This window comes from Mytilus trossulus, chromosome 8 (genome assembly GCF_036588685.1).
Source record: "Mytilus trossulus isolate FHL-02 chromosome 8, PNRI_Mtr1.1.1.hap1, whole genome shotgun sequence".
Lineage (NCBI taxonomy): Eukaryota > Metazoa > Mollusca > Bivalvia > Mytilida > Mytilidae > Mytilus > Mytilus trossulus.
In genome coordinates, this window is record NC_086380.1 from 17,872,623 (window position 1) to 17,895,456 (window position 22,834).

General features: G+C 31.3%; 2 protein-coding genes across 2 annotated transcripts; one reads left to right on the forward strand and one right to left on the reverse strand.

Annotated features, from left to right (window-relative positions):
- Nucleotides 1-925: 925 nt before the first annotated feature.
- On the reverse strand, nucleotides 926-14,439 carry LOC134680645 (coiled-coil domain-containing protein 157-like). Its single transcript, XM_063539772.1, has 11 exons — nucleotides 14,288-14,439; nucleotides 12,109-12,375; nucleotides 11,451-11,616; nucleotides 9,123-9,870; nucleotides 7,959-8,143; nucleotides 7,065-7,241; nucleotides 5,784-5,952; nucleotides 4,002-4,153; nucleotides 2,639-2,733; nucleotides 1,784-2,100; nucleotides 926-1,205 (listed from the first exon to the last, which is right to left on the reverse strand). Exons 2-11 carry the CDS (start codon nucleotides 12,354-12,356, stop codon nucleotides 1,042-1,044), a joined length of 2,421 nt encoding a protein of 806 aa, XP_063395842.1. The 5' UTR covers nucleotides 12,357-12,375; nucleotides 14,288-14,439; the 3' UTR covers nucleotides 926-1,041.
- A 47-nt stretch (nucleotides 14,440-14,486) lies between these two features.
- Nucleotides 14,487-21,527, forward strand: LOC134680646 (uncharacterized). The gene is made up of 9 exons (XM_063539773.1): nucleotides 14,487-14,778; nucleotides 15,697-15,738; nucleotides 16,252-16,418; nucleotides 17,123-17,207; nucleotides 18,455-18,581; nucleotides 18,876-18,926; nucleotides 19,364-19,491; nucleotides 20,403-20,453; nucleotides 21,155-21,527. The coding sequence occupies exons 1-9, from the start codon at nucleotides 14,590-14,592 to the stop codon at nucleotides 21,302-21,304; spliced, it is 990 nt and encodes a 329-aa protein (XP_063395843.1). The 5' UTR covers nucleotides 14,487-14,589; the 3' UTR covers nucleotides 21,305-21,527.
- The last annotated feature ends 1,307 nt before the right edge of the window (nucleotides 21,528-22,834 follow it).

Genomic DNA, 22,834 nt, shown 5'->3' on the forward strand with positions numbered 1-22,834 from the left:
ATGATAGTAAATTATGTGGTTTATTTAAATAATTATTGTACTTTCTTTTTGACTTCTCAGTTCAATTTATTTTAAGCGAGTAGTGCTGGATAAATCACAAAAATAGTTACCTCTAGCAATCAAAATTTATAATTATAGAAAATTCAATCGGTTGAAAAAAAAAATGCACAGAATTACATATAATGATAGAATCACAAAAACAAAGTGTGTTTGGGGCAAACAGTGATAACCTAATGCAATGCAACTATTTCTCATTCAATAATATTTGCTAGACTGTAAACAAGCACAGAAGTACAAAAATAATTTTTATAAGCATATATATTAAAATAATGTCTTTCAAGTATATTATATATATGGCAAGGATGGAATATACAAAATAGGAATGGATGTTAGGCATTGGAATTTCTTTTATTAGACACCTAGCTCTAATAAAGCATGTTATCATAATTCTGATGAGAGTAAACTCAAGCACTTTTCAATAGTTATAGTATGACATAGTTCTAAGAGTGCATTCAATTAATTCTTGCAAGTACAAATGTATAAAAATAACATGGATTTCACGAATGTGCTTTTGACAGATCTAAAATGTGTTACAGCGGATGTACAAGCATACTCTTGAATAGCCTAAAAACTGTGGATTCATTATTATTTGTTGGATGGGTTTTGTGGTTACAGATAAACCTAAAATTTAAGTGTTTTACAAAGTACAACTTTTCTATATCATGTATATGCTTTGTTTGTGGCGATTGGCAAACCAAAAAATCAAAAATCAAAGAAAATGGAAGTTTTCATTAATCCATGAAAATGGATACCCACCAAAAAAATCCACAGTTGTTATTTATGTATCTCAAGTATAAGATTACATGTAAACACTAATAACAAGTATTTTAAGAGAGTATCCTGCAACGAACAATAAATAATATCTATATTTAGACCTAAAATCGTTACAGATGTATTTTCTCACAGTTGTGATAATTAACAACTTGAAGTGTCATTCAGTTATGATTGTAATTAGTTTAAAACTTGAATAAGAAGTGACATTCACCCGGTACAGTATGACATGTGTATATCTAAGTCTTTTGGTTTAGAGTACATTTTATCACAGTTCTGACAAGTGTAACTAGTTTTCTGTGTGTAAACTTCACCATCATCATTGTGTACAGGTGGCGATCGATGTGGTTTACCAGATGTTGGTCGTGTTGGAACTGCAATAAATATCATTAATTTTATAAGGTTAAATAAAGTAAAAAAAATCTAATAATAGAAATAAATCTGTGTACTGTAGGTTTCCAGATGATGTATGTATTTTTATTAGTAGTTGTAAAGACAACATAAATATCTTTGGATAGATGTCTCATTGACAATCATTACACATCTCCTCATATTCATATATACACAGCTTTCATCTATTTGTATACACAACATTAATTTTATGATTAAAATATTGTGAATTATCTCCCCTGCAGAATCTTTTTTAAAAGCTTGAATCTTTTCAGCGTTTCAGCTACTATCAACAAATCAGGATAATCAAAAACAGAAACATTCAAAAGTCAGCAAAATTTTTAATTTTCGTTCTGTCTTTGCTTCTTAAACTTTTTATATCTTCTGAATCATGTCTTTTTCAAAACAGTACTGCTAATAAGCTGGTTCTAGACTGAATACTACACGTTAATTACAAGTGCATTCCAGTTTATACTGCTAACTAATTTAGATAATAATCCAATGGAATATATCTGACTTATAGCTTTCAATTGACCAAATACAATCATTCTTAAAAACTTACATGAATTATCTTTTGGTGGAGAATCTGTCATATTCAGTTTCCCTGCTTTCTTCAGTTGTAAATAAGCACTTATACTACTGGTATTTACTGGAGTATGTATGGCTTTCCCACTGTTAGGACGGGAACCAGTAACATCCTTTCTCTTTGATGCACTAGGAGGTCTACCTTTTCCAACAACAAATTCATCCCCTGGAGTGGTAACATCTCTCTGTGGATGTGTTTTTACAGTAGCGATATATTTAGCTCTGTTTGTGATCTTCTCAGAATTACTTTGATAGCCTGAGGAAGGTCTTGTCTTTTCTGATGCATAAACTGAACTGAAACAAAATAATATATTTCATAATCATTTCAAATTCCACTCATGACTGAACGACACTGGTTATTTAATGAATGGATGTTATTTATTTTTACTTTATTGAACCATAAAATTAATTTTTGACTCTTCACATTGAATAATGCAAGAACCGCGGATTATGTTAAATGTGAAGAGTCAAAAATTAATTTTATGGTTCAATAAATTCAAATTAGCATTCATTATTAATAAATTTCTATCAAAAATAAGGCTCAAAGATTTGTATTAATACGAATAAAAACGTACACAGATGTTTGCATATGAATACACAAGGTTAGTGTGGGCGTGTCACCATAAAAATTGATAACATTGAAAATAAAGCTAATTCTTTTAACCAATCAGAAGACAGTAAATACACCAAATTAATTTATTTACTCATGCGCTATGCACATTCTTGAAATAATATGTTGTTTGGTCACTTGTTGAATATTTTTTTCTTTTTGACTTCTTCAATTACTTATTCAATAATATAATTATGAAATTGCAGTATAAAGGAGATGTACCTTTCTGGCTGCCAAACTTGATCCTCCTCTGTTCTGTGGTTGTCTTTTACTCTGTCTAGATTATCTGTAGACCACAATTGTTGGGGAGCTGTCATCTATAAATAGAACATTGTAGAAATACACTTTGCTGCAGAGACAACATTCAAATATGTCTCAGTGATAACAAAATATGCTATATTACAGATTTACTGTTTAACTCACTCAGATTCATAGATAACAACACTTTAGGAAATGACCTTGCATCAAATCTGTCACAATAGCATATAAGTTCAATGCATTACAAGGTTTTAGTCAAAATTGACCTGGTTCCTAATTAATCTACATGTTTAATTTAGATACAGGATTTAAAATTGAAAGGAAAGGTGCACATGAAATCAACATTGATGTGAGGTCTGATTGAGGCCCAAGGACTCAAGGTAATTCATCAATGCCAATGCTAAAGTTTGCATGGTATTTTTCCATAACTGTCCAGTTTGTGTGTTATTTTCCCACATGTCCAGTTTGTGTGTTATTTTCCCACATGTCCAGTTTGTTTGTTATTTTCCCACATGTCCAGTTTGTGTCTTTTTTCCCACATGTCCAGTTTGTGTCTTATTTTCCATAACTGTCCAGTTTGAGTGTTATTTTCCTATAACTGTCCAGTTTGTGTGTTATTTTCCCACATGTCCAGTTTGTGTGTTATTTTCCCACATGTCCAGTTTGTGTTTTATTTTCTCTCATGTCCAGTTTGTGTCTTATTTTCCCACATGTCCAGTTTGTGTGTTATTTTTCCCACATGTCCAGTTTGTGTGTTATTTTTCCAACATGTCCAGTTTGTGTCTTATTTTCCATAACTGTCCAGTTTGTGTGTTATTTTCCTATAACTGTCCAGTTTATGTGTTATTTTCCCACATGTCCAGTTTGTGTGTTATTTTCCCACATTTCCAGTTTGTGTGTTATTTTCCCACATGTCCAGTTTGTGTCTTATTTTTCATAACTGTCCAGTTTGTGTGTTATTTTCCTATAACTGTCCAGTTTGTGTGTTACTTTCCCGTAACTGTCCAGTTTGTGTCTTATTTTCCCACATGTCTCCTTTTTATCCCTATTTTCTAATCTTTCTGTCTGTATTCTTTGTTTACAATATTTGCTGAACCTTAACCCTTACTAACAGTTTAACAAATTGCTTTTAATTCAGAAACTTTTGTGATATTTTTATTATTGCAAAAATTCTGATTTTTTTGCAACATTTATGGAAATCAGAATAGTTACGCAATTACGTCACAAGAACACACAATAATTTCTGAATTTTCAGTATTTCTCAAATACTGTAAATTTTATGAACAGATAAAGATTATTATTAACATAAGAAGTATAATTAATATACCTTTTCCTGTTCCTGGGGTAAGCTTCCCCGTTGTAATGACATAACTTTAGTAATTGAATTTCTTAATCCTTCATTTTGTTCTTCTAGTACTTGTATCCTAATAGCATTAGCCTTCACTTGATTCTCCATGTCCAAAGCAATGTCACCTGTACCTATAAATAGATTCATCATTTGGATATTTGAAAATAAATGAATCCACTGTTTAATTTTTGTATATCAAATTTGTTATGGGTTGTGCATAAGGAGATTTCGATGAAACTTTTTTTTGTCTAAGGAGATTAAAATTCATTTTTCATAAATTCTGCTCTTCCAGTTTCTTTTAATGTGTAGATAGGTATGCAGTATATTCAGATCCAAATTAACTCTTCATTTAGGTATTAGCAAAATTAAGATCCTGATGAACAGATCCATATAGATTTGAACATAATCAACATTTGAATTAGGATATAACTGTATTGTATTTTGAGCTTGGCCTTTTTAAAATGTAGATATTATTGTCGCAAATTGAGTTAACCTATCAATGTATAGTGGAGCTAGGAAACTGGATATTTCCAACAGTAAATTCAAAATTTTACAAAGGCCAAGTTAAAATACAATACAGTTATCTCTTTTCTAATGTGACATATTAAAATAAATTATTTTTACCTTAATAAATAGTTTGGCTGAAAATTGCCATAGGTATAAAAGTCTGTGAAACTGTTGCATTGTCTTACCATCTTAATATGTTTACTCCAGATTTTAAAAATAAACACTAGAAGTATTCAAATTGCGTTAGAATCCTTATTAGCAGGTTTGTTTAGGTCTTGGTGTACTCATCTGTGAGATAAGTAATAACAGGTTCATCTGGATAAACCAGTCCATTTAGTTCTGAGTATACTCGCTAGTAAGATTGAAATTAGGTCCATTGAGGAAATAGTATTATCAGTTACTCACGATTAAGACCAGGATTAACAGGTTCATTTAAGTCTGGGTATACTCACCATTAAGATCAGGATTAACAGGTCCATTTACGTCTGGGTATACTAACCATTAAACTCAGAATTCACAGGTCCATTTAAGTCTGAGTATACTCACCATTGAGATCAGGATTAACAGGTCCATTTACGTCTGGGTATACTAACCATTAGACTCAGAATTCACAGGTCCATTTAAGTCTGAGTATACTCACCATTGAGATCAGGATTAACAGGTTCATTTAAGTCTGAGTATACTCACCATTGAGATCAGGATTAACAGGTCCATTTAAGTCTGGGCATACTCACCATAAAGATCAGGATTCACAGGTCCATTTAAGTCTGGGTATACTCACCATTAAGATCAAGATTCACAGGTCCATTTGAGTCTGGGTATGCTCACCATTAAGATCAGGATTCGCAGGTCCATTTAAGTCTGGGTATACTCACCATTAAGATCAAGATTCACAGGTCCATTTGAGTCTGGGTATACTCACCATTAAGATCAGGATTCACAGGTCCATTTAAGACTCAGTATACTCACCATATAGATCAGGATTCACAGGTCCATTAATTTAAGTCTGGGTAAACTCACCATTAAGATCGGGATTCATAGGTCCATTTAAGACTGAATATACTCACCATTAAGATCAGGTTCACAGGTCCATTTAAGTCTGGGTATACTCACCATTAAGATCAGGGTTCACAGGTCTATTTAAGTCTGGGTATACTCACCATTTAGATCAGGATTCACAAGTCCATTTAAGTCTGGGTATACTCACCATTTAGATCAGGATTCACAGGTCCATATAAGTATGGGTATACTCACCATTTAGATCAGGATTCACAGGTCCATTTAGGTCTGGGTATTCAATCATCAATCTTTCCCTATCGGCAGATTCTTGTATCCTTGTCTCTAATGTATTGATATTCTGTTGTAAGCTTGTAATAGACTCCTCTAACTCAGTTTTTTCTCTTGTTACAGTTTCTATCATATTCTGCAGATTAAACATTTATTAAATGTAAAATGTAAAATGTCTTTGTTTTAACTAATATAATATGAATGCATTTGAATGGGGACATGATGTAGTTAGAACCCCCACCCCCCCTTTTTAAAATGGCTGGAGCCGCCCATGTTTTCCATAAGTTTTATTATCAAGGGGCATAACTCCTGTATAATTAGTTGATCAGCAGTCTTCAAGAACTTTGTTCATATAAACCTGTAATAAAAAATTTGTAACAATCCAACAAGAAATGAAGTTGAGAAAGTGCTTGCAATGCAATTTCCAATAAAATATGTTTCAAACGGACATAATTTCAGTAAAAGAATTGATCAGCGCTGACTTTGTCACAGACAATGTTTATATAACCTTTGATGTAAGTTTCATAAAAATCCTAGTTATGTAGGCATGACAGTCCTAACAGTGTATATTTTCCATATAATTTTATTTATCTTATTTTAAATTTATTCTAAAATTTCTCCCAGACATTACTCATATAAATCTTTGATATATAAATTTGCAAAATTTGTTTACATGCTTGCAAGAGCAGATAGATGGAAAAAGAGATTTTTGCCCTGTATTATTATATTTGTACAATATGTTGGACTGAGAACAAGATGAACTGCTTCTAGCAGTGGGATTAATGAATCATATATATGGATAGCTTACTGTTTAAAAAAGCCAGCTGAAGGACACCTCCGGCTGCAGGAATTTCTCGCTACATTGAAGACCTGTTGGTGACCTTCTGCTGTTGTTTTTTCTATGGTCGGGTTATTGTCTCTTTGACACATTTCCCATTTCCATTCTCAATTTTATATGTTAAAAAAGAAATTTCATGAAAAGTCCTGTATGGTGCACCCTGGTTTTTGGATCATTTTTCACAATTCTTAGTTTTCTGTGTATTGTTTTGTGGACCAGTTTTTGTCTTTTTGTTGTTTTTTAGACATGGAATTGGTTGTTTTTTTTTACACATAGTTTTTTCATTGCGACTTGCCCCCTTGGTAATTTCTTTCTTTCCTTGAATGTATATTTCAATTTGGGTTCTCTAGATTGTGAGAATATTCTAAAATGACTTTGATAATTTTTCATAACTGTTTCAGTGTGTATACCTCTTTTTCAGTAACATTTTTGTGAAGTTTGTCTACTTGACTCTTGGCAGATTTCAACGATTCTTCAATCTCTTCTTTCTCTTCCTCTAGTGTGGCCACCTGGTCTTTTAACTCTTCATTTTCCCTGTCTAAATCATCCACTCTCTGAAGGAGGGAACCCTGTTTGTTCTGTACACTCTGATAAGAAGGAAAACATATAATTTTGACATAAGGAGATGTGGTAAATAGAGGCAACCGTAGTATACTGTGGTTCGAAACTCATAAATCGAACAAATCCAGGTAACAAACTAAAACTGAGTGAAACCCTTAAATATAAGAGGAGAACATTGACACCACAGAAACACAACATTAAAATGTAACACACACAGAAATGAACTATAATATAACAATGGCAATTTTCCTGACTTGGTACAGGACATTTTAAGAAAAAAATTGTGGGTTGAACCTGGTTTTGTGGCATGCCAAACCTCCCTCTTTTATGGTAATGTTAAATATAACATTAAAATGACAAAATTACATGACAGGACTACAATACAAATAAATGGGAGAACACATAGCACAGAGAAACACACAAATAAGAGCTAACAAAAGGTACCAGGTTTAAATTTTAATACGCCAGACATGTGTTGCGTCCCCTTAAGACTAACAAATGACGCTCAGATGAAAAAAGTGTGAAACCCAAAGCAAGTACAAAGTTATAACTCACTGAGTAGCAAGATTGCTAATGAAACATATATGCAACAAAGACTTAAGAACTAGGACTCTTAATTTTGTACCTAAAAAGGTGGGGTTCATTTGATATCTTTCATAGTCACTTGTTGCTAAAAACTATAATTATGACGAATAAGGACTTAAGGTGTCTTTTTCTCAGCAAGAAGTCTATAATGTATTTACCTGACTGTGTTTAGATGCACTCCTACTTTTAGCTTGCTCTTTATTAAGTTCTTTAGAAGACACATCCAGTCTCTGTGACACATCAGAGAGTTTAGTTTGTAGTTGGTTTATCTCACTCTGTAGACTTGATATAGCATTGGCCTTGTTTTCCTTAAGGTCTTTCTCAAGTGATGATTTGGTATTTTCTAAAGAAATATAAACAACCATAACTAATACAGTGCTTCCAACAATAATTCTATGTACTGTTAATTCAGAAATTATTGCTTAAATGCAATTTCAATTTTTACGATTTGGAGATAAATCCTGTTTAATTCATATAAAATGTTTCAAAATGCATGTTTAAATTATTAAGTTAACAACTCTGTCGCATTTTTCTCAATAATAAAAACTTCGCAATAATTTCTGAATTTACAGTATCATATATTATCATCTTCAAAATGATAAATTAGAATATGAGTTTTGGTGGTACAAATTACCTTGACTAAAATTAATTTGGCTCGTTCAAATTTCCTAACATTTTACCAAAATACTTACATGTACTTTAATCCTTCAACAATATACATGTATCAAAATTTCAAAAACCTTCAACTACACTCTTTATTGGAAACTATTATTGGCTATATATAGCAGTTTGACAAACACAAATTTTGATCATTGATGAGATCAATGCAACGTGATTAAAATTTCTGCTGATTTTTACAGAGTTATCTCCCGGTAGTGTTATGAACCACCTTAAAAGATGTAATTTGGTAACAGCAGTGGTGGCATTTGGTATGAAATATAATATTCATACAATATAATAAACATCTTTGAAAATAATATTTTCTTTGTTTCAATGGAATTATCAAAACAAATGTCCATGTCTTATTTTTTAAAATATTTTTTCCAATCCTTTTGAGAAAAAAAGTAATAGAAATTTTACATGTGTATATGTGATTTTGTATCAAAAACTTTCAGATAATGAGGGACCTTTTCTAATTTCTGAATCATGAATTTAACTCTTATGGATATGGTTATAGATTATAAACTATTTAATATTTTCTCTGATTTAAGTAAGCCTTAATTAAGCAGACTAAATATATTTGTTTGATACCCACATTAATCAAGAAATATTTTTATAAAGAGTTTATAGAAAGCTAATGCTTTCTTGTACATGTATCTTACCTATTTCTATAAGAAGTTTCTGTTGTTGTTCTAGGTGTGTTTTTAATTTACTGACTTCAGTTTCTAAGCTTTGTTTATCTTGTAAAATTTCATTTTTCTGTCGAGTAACTATTGAGACAGTTTCATTATGACTTTGTTCCAAATCTTTTATTTTGATATCAAACTGTTTTTGTAAAGCATATTGCACTTCTTTCTCTTTTCTCATATCACTATCAAACTCAGAGACTCTTTTCTGTAAATGTTTATTCTTCTTTTCCAGCTGTTCTATTTCATCCTTAAGTGGGTTGATGGTAGCCATTAGGCTGTCCATGTGTTTAGTCAATTTAGCCAGATCTTTGTTCTGCTCTGATGCCCATCGTATCACATCATTGGCCGAAAACCATTTAATATCGGCAACTAAGGGACGGTATTTCTGTAAAGACGACGGTAGTTTTTGAGCTTGACACATATTTATTAAAATATCTCCTGCATTTTTAAACGACTTTTGTACAACATGGCAAGATTCACATGGCACAAATGCAGTTTCTAAAGTCTGTGTATTTTTACTACATGCTTCTCTAGCTATTTCCTCCATTTTGATTGGACTAAGATAACCCGTTGTTACGTTACCAAACTTGCTGGGTACCGTCCCTTCACTGATCAGTGATGTATGAGATGTTGCACTAGACATACTTTGGGTAGAAAAGTCTTCTGTTAATTTCTTCATATTAGCTTCTAAATCACACAGTTTTCTATTTTTCGTCTTTATCTTAAAATGAAAAGAAAATTAGCATTTACAAATAATGACATATTTAAAAACTGTATTTGATAATTCATGTATCTGTCAATACCAGTACTATACAAGTTATTTTGATCTTGTGAAAATTGTATGAAGAAAATAATTATTTTTGTGAATGCCTTATCTAATCATTTACATTGGATTGATTGAATATAGAACACAATTACTCACAAATATTATTTAAACAAATATATCATATGAGCTACATCTGACAGAAATTGACCGTATGCAAATAAATATCAATGCATTTGTTAATTTATTTTGGGTTGAACTCCTACTTAAAAATTGAGTCAATATAAGAACCCCACAAAACAGACCACATTCATCTTTATATCGAATTTGAATGTTCAAAACCATTCAAAGTCTTATACATGTACATGTGCACTTCCATAAGGTTGATGTCTGTCCTACACAGCTCTTAACATGACAGATAATGACTATTAAATATAAGACAATTATATAATAATGCATACCTCACAAATTTGAATACCACCTAAATATACACCAGTCATATTCTATCAAACAATTTACAACAATACTTTTGAAAAAATAAAATTTCAAATGTGTCAAATTGTGTTGACTACTCATGCTTTCTGCTCCTATATAGTGTGATGTTTTATTATATCCAGCTGTGAGATTTAAATGGGTTTTAAAATTTTAACAGGTAAAATATAATTGCACAATTTTGTTCACCTGTAATTATACTAATTGGATAATTATAACTTATCCACTCAAACAGATGGCACTGTGATGGCTTGGTATATGTTGAGTCAAAAATTCTTTAATTAATCTTATAATAAAGCAATTTAAGAAATTTAAATGCATACATGCAAAAGTTGTCATCTACACTTTGATGAAAGTAAACAAATCTTAAACATTCCTTCATCTTATTGGAAACAATTGACTCAGATTTACACTTCAAAATTACAGTTTTTTTTTACTAAAAATATTAATTAAACAGTTAGATAATAATTTATGTTTATTAATTTCATTCCTTCATCTTATGTTTGACCTTTAAACGAAATTGAAAATGTACAGTTAAACAAGAATATTGATCATTTTACATGTTTAATATTCATTCATAAGAGTTTATAGTGATTATTTCAGATATTTGGAAAACAGGACTCTGTTGTATATATGGTTTGTATTTGCTACTCTAAAATTATAAATGCACATAAATGTGGGGTATACATCATTACGACAGCAACCTAACAAAAAAATTCAAACATTAAAAAATGATTATTTGACATCTCAAGAGTCCTAAGTATCCTGCATTTTCATCTGACTTGCTAGTTTCTTTCAATGTATATGTATAATATTTTTTCTGACAAAGATTTGGGGACCTTTATAGCTTGCTACATGTATTAGATGTGAGACAAGACTCTCTCTGTGTTGAAGGTTGTACTGTGATCAATAATGGTTGATTTTAAACATTGTGACTTGAATGGAAAGCATTTTGTTATATTGGCACTCATACCCCATCTTCTTGTTTATATCTTTGCCTATTGAATATAAAAACTCTTTGCAATCCCTCTTTCTTCTATACTTACATCTGACATGGTCTGTTGAACCACAGTTTGTAACTGGACTTGTTTATTACAATACTGCTTGACCGCCAGTCCTACTGATGAACTACTGGAATCAGATATCTCCTCTCCTGCTCTGTTTAACATTGTCTTAGAGAAAGAGGACAGAGTTTGAACTAAATAAATAAACCTGAAATAACATCATTTTATTCTTTGTAAGCTATATGCAGGATAGGTAACAAAATGAATATAAATTTAAAGACAGAAAACATTTATTCTACTGTAGTAGAAACTAGAAAAACAATAGCATTTTATCATCGAAACAATGAAATCAATACTGTGGTACATGTAGCACAAGCAAAAAAGAAATTAAGTAGTACAGCTGTGTATCACAACACATTGACAGTCATGACAGTACAATATATATACATATTAAAGGGAAGAACACAAATTTTTTTCCATGAATTAGCAGAATTAACATTGGTGTGCTGATAATTAGAGTAGTACATGTATAAAACAAAAAAATGTACATAAGTTGTATTAAAATGTGCTATTTCTTTCAGAAACAAACATTCATTATGTTTAATTTTCTCTAAACAAATGTTTCTTTTATTTGTACAAGATGTATCTTATGTCTTGCTTTGTTCCAAGTGATTATCACCAATTTATTTTTACATCATACCTATCTATTACAAGCTCATACAGAGCAATATGTGCCACTTGACTTCCCTCCGAATCTTCATCATCATAATCATACAACTCTAACAAATAATTAATGTCAATGTCACCAGAATTCTTATCAGGAAATTTCCAAGATGGTTGTTCAACAGGTCCCACTCTAGAAACGATGTCGCTGATTGCCCACTGTAAATCTTTGATGTCATTCCGCAAACTCTCAATAATTAGTTCATTGCCTAATATCTCAGCCATTTCTTCTATTAATCAAGTTCTGAAAAATAATAAAATCAATTTAATAATTTTCCCAATTTTGTGTTCATGTATGAGATCCTATACCATTAAATTGAGAACGGAAATGGGGAATGTGCCAAAGAGGCAACAACCCAACAGTAGACCAACCAAATGAAATGACATATAAAGGACAATTAGCTGCAGTTTTTTCAATTAAAATTGAAGCCAAGAGGCACATTTATACTAAATTTTAAGGACAGTAAGTGAAGAAATGGAAAGTTCAAATTAAATACACGTAATAGATTAACTATTATTTTTTTTGTGTTTTTCTCAACTGACACACTTGTTTTTTTTCTTGATAGTTGATGGGCAATAATTCCCTTCTATTTACCGCTTAGACAACAAATAAGGCAATATAAAGTTGACTTTTGATCTATAAAAAATGATAAAGATGACAGAAAAAAATATTAATTTTTTTAATTTCCTTCTGAAGGACAATCTGTTATCCAGGATACATGTCTGAAAATCTCACTTCCGTATTTTTATATACCCCTTCTCCTCCTTTGCATTTCATGTTTTCTACTTGACTCATCGTTCTTCTTGTCTTGCTTGCCCAGTGTTTTATTTACATGCATTAAGTCCAATCTGAATCTTGATTCAAAATCAAAAGAAATGACACTTCCCGATCCGGTGAATAATGTATAAAAGTATCATAAAACCTAATAGACGATCCCTGGTCAATGGACAAAGCCAATGCAATGTTGCATGACAAGGGTTGCACACTTATTCTAATTTATTTTGGTAATTCTATTTCTGGTGTTATTTAAAATATATTTACTGTCATGAACATTAATGTTTTGTCTTAAACATAAGTTTTTACTCACTGATCATTGGTTTCTTTTACATAAATTAAACATCTTTATATGTTTTGAAATAAATTCTATATTTTTGTTGGATTTGAACTTTGTCTTGTATATTATTTTACTTGTCAATGGGCAACCCAGACAAAAAAAATACTTGTTCGGCTGTTCAAGTGTACGTTTCTGGCAAGTTGCGCAAACCGGGCATAGCATTTCCACACCCCTTCTCTGAGAAAAAGAGTAAAACTTAATCGAGATTCATTTTTTTAGGTTTTCATCAGTATTAATTTTCTTCATATGAGGGATGACTTCGTATTTTCAAATACCTTTATGCAGTACAATTTAATTCTTTTATTCAGTGAAATTAAACTCCTTGTAAAATTTTCATATTTTCAGAGTTTTTCTATTTTTGATAAGTGGGACCAGATCGCAGGCCTATACATTATATCATGTACATTCATTGTGATTTTACCGTTTTTCAAAAGTGAGGCAGTTTATAAGAAAGTTGTTGAAAAAGTGGGACAATATCAATACACCTTATATATATCCCTATTAATGTCCGTCATTGCTGGATATAACATAGGTTTCCGTATAATTTTGATCTCACAATACAAAATATCTGACGTCACAATGGAAAAGTGTTTGTTGTATGTGTCAAAAGTTCAAGCGGTCGGGTCAGCAGGGATTAGCGATAAGGTGTACATGTATGGTGTGGCGCAATTTTGCAGTGGGGATAGTCCAACTAATTATGACGTCTTGAAAGGCTATTATATATTTTTTCTTTGACGCCTTACATCAACGAAGGTGTCAAAAGAAAAAAATATAATAGCCTTTCACGACGTTATAATTTTTTGGACTACAGTGGGGCAAGTTGTCGTGGATTCAGGGATCATAAAATATGAACATCCCACAGTAGACATTATCAATTCTTAACGGATTTGACAGTTTGCTGAGAATAATGCCTCAATAATACTTTAAACACTTGACTTTAATTATTGTAGCCAATAGCAATGACAGTGCAATGTAGGTCTTTTTTGTGTGGAACGTCTAGGACTGGGGACAGAACGACATAAAAACGATCGATTTAAATACCAAAGATCTCGAGTAGTTTGTCCTGTCCGTGAACTTTATATTCAGCAGGATGAATCTGAATTTCGTTGTTTCAAAAACGCTCTAATTTACAATCCATTGAGCTCAACTGATATTTTTGGAATGTTGTCCTCCATATTGTTTACAAAACGCAACATCTAGGTTTATCTTTAAAGACTAAGGTAAACTCAAAAGAGGTCCAAACGTCTAATAAAAGTGCACCCTAAGGAAAGATAACTCCACTTAAGTAAACAGATACTTTTGACAGGTAGAAATATTGCACCTGTGAACACCTGTTACACAAAATGGCATCAGCAATCAGGACAACGATAACAGACATTAGAAAAGCACATGAACGGTTGAAACCATACATCCACCATACTCCAGTGTTCACAAGTTCAACTTTTGACAAGTTAATAGGCAGAAAAGCATTTTTTAAAGCTGAAAACTTACAGAAAACTGGATCTTTTAAAGCTAGAGGTGCATTAAATTCTGTAAGAAATTTTTTGTTGACAAGGTGACATAAATTTTTATTTTAAAGGCTCCCATTGCATACAAAGAGGCTAGCTAGCTGAAATGCTATGTCGTAAGAGGGGAGATAGGAGACCTTTATCGGGACTCCAGGTTCAGGTGTTTTTAAGCTCAGGATTTTGAGATTGACCCTTTTGGGATATAGGAATTCATTTTTTTTTGCCACCCTCTTGTAAGGAGAGTCGTTATGCCCTTTACCATTAAGCATCAAACGGTAATTTTCAGATACCGTTAGCTTCACATCAGTTAAAAATTATTACTGTGATTTTTCTAAATAACTATATTGTGATTCGTCAGAGGTCTCAATTAGTTGGTATTGTTATTGTTATTTTTGGAAAAATTAATGCGATTCTTTAAAATCAGCCTATTTTTTATTGTCTTAAAGATAGTGTACATTATATCATCATGTTCCTTAAAATTACTGTTAAAATCAGTTTGCAATAATTTTTACTATGTTCTTCACAAAAGTACTCAATGACAACCTAGTCTTTAAATGATAATGAAACAAGATGTTTCGGCTATTAAAATATTTGCTGTGATATTTTTCAACACCTCATAATAAATTTGGTAAGGAAGCAATGAAAAATTGTACAGTGGAATTATAAAATAGAGGCAGGAGATACCAAGGGAAAATTTAAAACTCATAAGTCAAACTGACTAGATTAATCAAGTCTTCAAAATGCTGTATTGAAAACCAAAAATTGAGCGACACAAAGTTAACCCAACCAAGTGTTGAACAGAACATGCCTGCATGTGACATCCATCTTATAGTCTAGTCTAGACAAGACAAGTAGGTTGTAGATATGCCTTGTAATGTTATTTTAGCTGAAACTGTTAAAAAGAATAACTTGTTAACTTACATGTATCATGTATCATTTCAGGTGTTACTATTGAAAGAAAAGAATCCAGCATTACCTGGTGTTGTAAGTTGTTTTTTCTTCATTTGAGAATGTCAGAATTAAGATTTTTCTTTCAAATTTTGATATTATCCAATGCCAGAGTAACAGTGGTATTGTAATACACGGACATCTACAATAGGACAAAATAGGACGCTTTTTTGTGTCTGCTTATAATGCTGTTCATGATATATTTATTTGCAACCACTGTTGATTGAATATTAATTCGACATGTTTTATTAGAGTTCCATTATGGAATATTGAAACTGTCTTTGCATTAGTTAAAACATGTTTGAAAAGATTCATATATATAGGTATAGCCAAATAATTTTCTGATGAGACTAATTTTGCATTAGTTTTCCTAAACTCCCTTCATTGAATGGTTAGTGCATTTAAGCAATAATACATGTTTGATTTCTTCTTTGTCCCAAGTTGATAATAATGAATATAAGGAGATGAGGGATATACATCACACAATCCAATAACACTAACAACAGAAAGACACATCTAGAGGTATTAAAAGATATTTTTATTATACAGGTAACCCACAGCAGTGGTAATCATGGACAAGGCTTAGCCTGGGCAGCTAAGACGGCTGGTGTGAAATGTTGTGTTGTTATTCCTAACAATGCACCCAAGTCAAAAGCTGATGCAATAAAGGGTTATGGTGCTGAATTGGTATGGTGTGAACCCACTCCAAAGGACAGGTATAATACAGTAGACATTAGGGATACATATATTATACTCATACATTATTTAATCTGCTGATGAATATATACATGTAGATTCTACCACTTCATTGAATGTGGTATAATATCACTATACACAATTATATTTAAAACTTGAGGCTTGTTGATTGCACAATATCTAAATTTGTTTTTGGTGATGTGCTTTTATGGGGTTTTACAATCTAGTGAAAATATTGACTTTCTGAGAGAGATTCCAATGGTAAAATCAGAGCTTGAGAAAGAATATAAATTTTATAATAATTGAATATTTATCAATGAAGGATTGAGAAAAATAGCACAAATTGAATATCAAATACTAATCCACCATTTGGGGAAAGCATACATTGTATTTGGGCTAAGATCATGAAGATTTAGAGAAATTATTTTTTCGGATGAATTAACACATATAAATAAGTTAAGTCAGAGGTTCTTAAATCAATGTTTAAGTTTTTGCAGAATGGTATTTTTAATGATAAACATTTTTACAAGTTTATAAAGATTTAAGCAATTAAAAAAAGAAGAATTGAACTGATTTTTATGAAAAATATCTAAGATGTTATTGTGCAAACATGGGAGTCCCAGAGTTCTACTTCATGACTGATGCCATATGTTTAACATATACAAGAACTGTCTATGGAACAAATTAGTTGTTAAAGTCACTATATAAAAACTTTTCTTTTTAGGGAGGAAACATGTGCCAGAATGGCCAAAGAGAAAGGATTAGAAATTGTGCCACCATATGACCATTATAATGTGATTGCAGGACAGGTATAGATCATTACAATATATACTTACATTGCAGACAAATTATTGGTTAAATCTTATTCTGTCTTTTGAAGACCAGGTAGATCTAAGTTTTCAGTGTTTTCCCTAGGCTATTCATGCATTGTGGTACCACTACGCATAAAATTGCCGCCACCATGCATATTTCATAATAATTCTACAAAACAAAGCTGCGCTCCGCATTGCAAATTCACCTTAGACCCACCATGCATCAATAATTTTCTAGGGAAGACACTGGTTTTACCAAATGTTTGTAACTCACAGTCACATTACTTACCTTTGTGTCAAAATTTAGAAGGAAATATTGTTCATCAGTATAACTAAACCTAGGGCAAGCTTTTAATTCATATAACCACTTACATTTTTACATCAGAAAAATACCTGAGTGATAAAATTCAAATGGTTTAATAATATAATTAATCATATCATTTTGATAAAGAAATCTGTTAACTTGTTTGGGGTATTGAGTTACTAGTGGGTCTCATTGGGGTCTAAGCGTGACGCGGGATTGTTGATTTTTTGTAAGCGTGATACGTGAAAGTCAAATTATTGTGGCGTAAAAACGGGAAATGAGGTCTTGCGGGACCCGGGAAATGACAAAAAAATGAGAATTGCTTAAGTACATAGTGTAAGCAGGATACAGGAATCTGACAAAACAGTAAGCGGGATCCAGGATCGGAACCCCCCCAATGAGACCCCCTAACTTAATCTATATTAAGATGGTGATAATGGCATAGTTAATAAAATTGAGAATGGAAATGAGGAATGTGTCAATAAACTACTTGATCATTAAAGTAAAGAGTCTGCTATCAACTACCTACAGTCCATGAAAGAGAGGCGAAAGATACCAGAGGAACACTCAAACTTGTATGTCAAAAATTAAACTGACAGCACCAAGGCAAAAAAAGGAAAAAAGACCAACAAACACAACACAACATAGAAAACCAAAGACCAATTAACACCAACCCTACAAAAACACTTTAATCCGATCTAACTTTTGGATATATTTCTAGAACAATTGAGGTTACTTCTGTGATAAAAAAATAAGAATATATGGTATGATTGCCAATAAGACAAATCTCCACCAGAAACCAAATGATGTAGACATTAGCAGCTGGTGTTCACTGTGTTGTTCCTCTGTGATGTTCTCTTCAATAGCAAGTGTTATATTTTAATCTGTCTGAGATTTCTTATTTAAAAAAAAAAGTTATTGAGTACTTGTATATGTTCAGGGCACTCTGGCTTTAGAACTAATGGAGCAGGTACCAGAACTCGATGCTATACTGGTACCTATAAGTGGTGGTGGAATGATTTCTGGGATAGCTATAGCTGCTAAAAGTGTTAAAGATGATGTTAAAGGTATGAGCTATAGTATACAACTGTGTAGTTTCAGTTATATTAAATCATGTCCATTTTGGAAAATTTTGTAACCTGTACCTCAATAAAGACATTGTTTGGAGAGAAAATAAAACTGATAAAGGACAATCTGAAGAATGGAAAACAAATGAAACAGTATTATTAAGTATATTATTAAATGTAATGTTAATTGGAAGAAAACATCAAACATACAGCAACAAAAAATTGTTATTTTCCAGTAATTATAAATTTAGATAAATATGAATGGTGAATAAATTTGTACCTTTATGTTCACAGTGTTTGCAGTAGAGCCTGAAGGAAAGATGGTTGAATCATGTCTGAAAGAGGGTATGTATCATGTTGTGAAGTGATAAAAAGAAAACTATGACGTTGGAAGATGACTGAATCAAAAAGAAAATGTGTTTCACTTTAAATATAGTTTTTCCATGTTCAGTTTCTTCATATTTTTGATTAATTTTGCAATTAAAATTTGATGTTAAGTTGACCAGACTTTGTTTAACTTACTTCATTAGTAATTATACTAACAAAAATTGTCTTTATGTCCACTGGAAAATATTTTATGCATATTCAAGACAACAGAATTGATGTATATTATACATGTTATATTAAAAAGCTTGTAAATAAAAACTGCAAAATTTTGTTAAAAATGTATATACAAAAAAGAATGTTATTTTGGAACTAAGTTATTAAATTTTAACTTCAAAATAAAGGTGAACAAAACAGATGCTTAAATTTATTGCTGATGTTTAGTACATATATTTCAGGTAAAAGACTTTGGCCTAATCCACCTAGATTTTTAAGCACAATAGCAGATGGTATTAGACTACAACAGTTGGGTCACCTGACCTTCCCTATAATGTTAGATCTTGTGGAGAAAGATGTGTTCACAATTGTAAGTCATGTAAAGGTTAAATTTGGACCCTTTTGGCCCCTAGTTCGTTTGGACAAAAACTCCCCAAATCAATCCAAACCTCTCTTTTGTGGTCATAAATCATGTGTTAAAATTTTCATAGATTTCGATTAACTTATACTAAAGTTAGTGTGCAAAAACCAAGAAAAATGCTAATTTGGGACCTGTTTTTGGCCCCTAATTCCTAAACTGTTGGTTTTGGTGGAAGAAGACTTTCTAAAATCCCATACTGCTGGCTGTGAAATCATTGAACCATTACCAGGAGTGTTGTCGTATCCTTTTCTATCCTTTACAATTTTTGAAAAGAAAAAGCTGAATTTGAAATAACAACACTCTCATAAATCCAATAATGTCATTTTCGTATAATACATAAGCATTGTGTAAAATATGTCTTGAGGAACCTAGAGGGATTGAAAATTTAAAGAAAGTTAAAATATGAATTGCTGCCATCTTTAGTTATATATTCAGTAACACTTAGACCTAACTTCGTTTAGGATAATGATAAAATGAAGAATTAGTTAAAAACTTTAGGAACTGCTAGCAAAGGTAATAAAATGATACAAGCCCATTATTTTGAAGATATATATATTTATGACTTATAGATGATATTAAAATTCAGGTATTTTCACATGTATTTCGTAAGTCACAATGCTTATGCTATAACATCGCAGTAACAATAAAATTTAAAAAAAAATATAGATTATTAAATGACAACATTTATGCTGATTAATCTCAGGTCAATGAGTGTAACTAAAAACTAACTTTTTAAATTGGTCTATACTAGCCTCTAAGTGAAATTCTGAGATTACTAACCTAATTCTTATACTGAGCTAAAATTATATTATTTACTAATGTTTTTAATACATTTATCTCTACTTATTGTATTTTTACAGAAAGATGAAGACATGATAGAAGGAATGAAGTTCTCTTTCCAGCATATGAAGGTTATAAGATAATCTTTATCCATATTTTATTTTTCTGCATTTATATTGATAGATTGTTTGATGATTATAACTTTAAGCTGTATCAACATGATCAACACATAAAGGCTATAAAGAGAGGAAACGTATAAACTTTGCATAGCTCGGTGCAAAATTTCAACCCAGTGACCCCTCCCTTCATACACACCAATGTAATATAACGATAAGGATTTAAACTTTAAAGTTGTCCATGTATAATGAAATACTGCATTGGTCATTAATGTCTTCTTCACATGAACAAATAATAGATTTGGATATAAAATAAGGAGATATGATATTATTGTCAATGACAAAACTACACCAAAGTGCAAATGAAGTGAATGTTCGCAATTATAGGCAACAGTATAGCCTTCAACAGTGAGAAAAAATACTGTATGGACGGTTATTAAAGTCCCTGACATGAAAAATATGAATTAATGCAATTGAAAAAACCAACAACACAAGTTATAACGAAATAAATTTAAGAAATACAAATATGGCAGACATGAACAAGCAACACAATGTTCAGCAAAGTATCAAGTTTCTATAACCTATTTTGCAGACTTTGGTTAAACCATTAAATACCTACAAAAATACATTTTTTCGCAATTTACAAAACTTGGCAGCCACAAGAAAAAAGAATCAATAGAACATTTCAATTGATGCACTATTAATCTGTATTATAGTTGGTAATAGAAGCAGCTTCAGGGGCAGCAGTAGCAGCAGCAATGTCAGACAAACTGCGGAACATGGACCCTAGTATAAAGAATATAGGTGTTATTTTGTGTGGTGGTAATGTAGACATCCACCAACTACCATGGTACAATAAAAGTTAAAGATGTGTTGCCGAGGTACTGTCAAAGATACACGATTATTGGATAGACCACATGTATTGAAATCCATTTCATGTTATATACTGTTATTAGCCAAGATATACTATTACAGCATTTATTTTATGAGAATTTACATATTTTATGTTAAAGAATAATGTTATTTTGAAGATAATCTTTATATTGATTTTATATGCTGTTATTAGCCAAGATATATCATTTCAGTATTTATTTTATACAATCTTACAAATTTTATTTTTAAAGAATTACACTTTCTTATAAATTTTGGTACATTTTAAAAGCATCTACCATTCATTCTTTCTAGGGATCTTGATTTGTTCAATAACATGTTAAATTCTTGACAAAAAAATTTAATTCGTATCAGAAGGAATTGGAAAACAAAATGATCCTTTTGAAATATTGGGTGTTTGTGGTGGGTTTGGGTTGGGTTTTGGGTTTAGAGGGGTGGTTGGTGATCTGGTGGATGATTCAACCTTGAGATTTACATGACCAGCATTTGATAGCATTATTCAAATGACAACAGGCTCTTTTGTGGAGTGTTGTTTCATTGGCAATCATACCACATCTTTGTAATGCCCGTGCTGTAGTGAAGGGGCCATTATGTTTTAGCCTTGTCCATCTGTATGTATGTATGAACGGACGGATTCACGTCCCAAAGTTGGTTCCAGTTCTCTCACTTTAGTTTGCTTCAAACAAATATGTTATGAAACTTATAAAATGCATATAACCACATAACACATATCAAGTTTGAATTTTGATGGTGTCAATCACTTTAACCATTTTTGAGTTATACTCCTATACAAATGGAAAAATAGGAATTTAATATCTGTTCTAAAAATATTAATGATGTAATTGTTAAAAGTATTTTTTTTAAATTGGAGTTATCTTCCTTTGTCTATAATTGTAGTTAAATCAATTACAACCAATGCTTTATACAATGCAATGTTCACTGAAAAAAATTAAACAATCTTTACTCTTTGGTGAATACAAGCACTTTGATTAATGTTCTTCAGTTTAGTCCCTTTATAACTTTATATGATATGCAATCGGGGGCATCAACTGTGTCCCATGGATACATACCCCATTTATTTTATATTATGATGCGAACTGAGATTTACACTTCACATTTTCCAGTATGGCAAACATATACATTGAAGGCTGATAATTAAATAATTTGAGGTTGTGTTCATTAGGTCTTATTATACATGGTCAGTATTGAGTGTTCATGTAAGATATCATGATATTAAAGAATATTATATTGTTATGGTGCTTTAATTGTTAAAGATTAACATTGTTAATTATTTATATAATTTTATATTTGAGAATAACATTTTAATAATAAATAATACTATAGATACATGTTGATTTATTAACATTTCAGTTATGTAATTAAGAAATCAGAGTAACTCATTTTAAAAATTACTTTGATGAAAGTTTAAAAGATGTGAACCATATCCAAATTTATGTCAATTTTATGTGAACAAGGAATTTTCAATTGACACTACATACTCATAA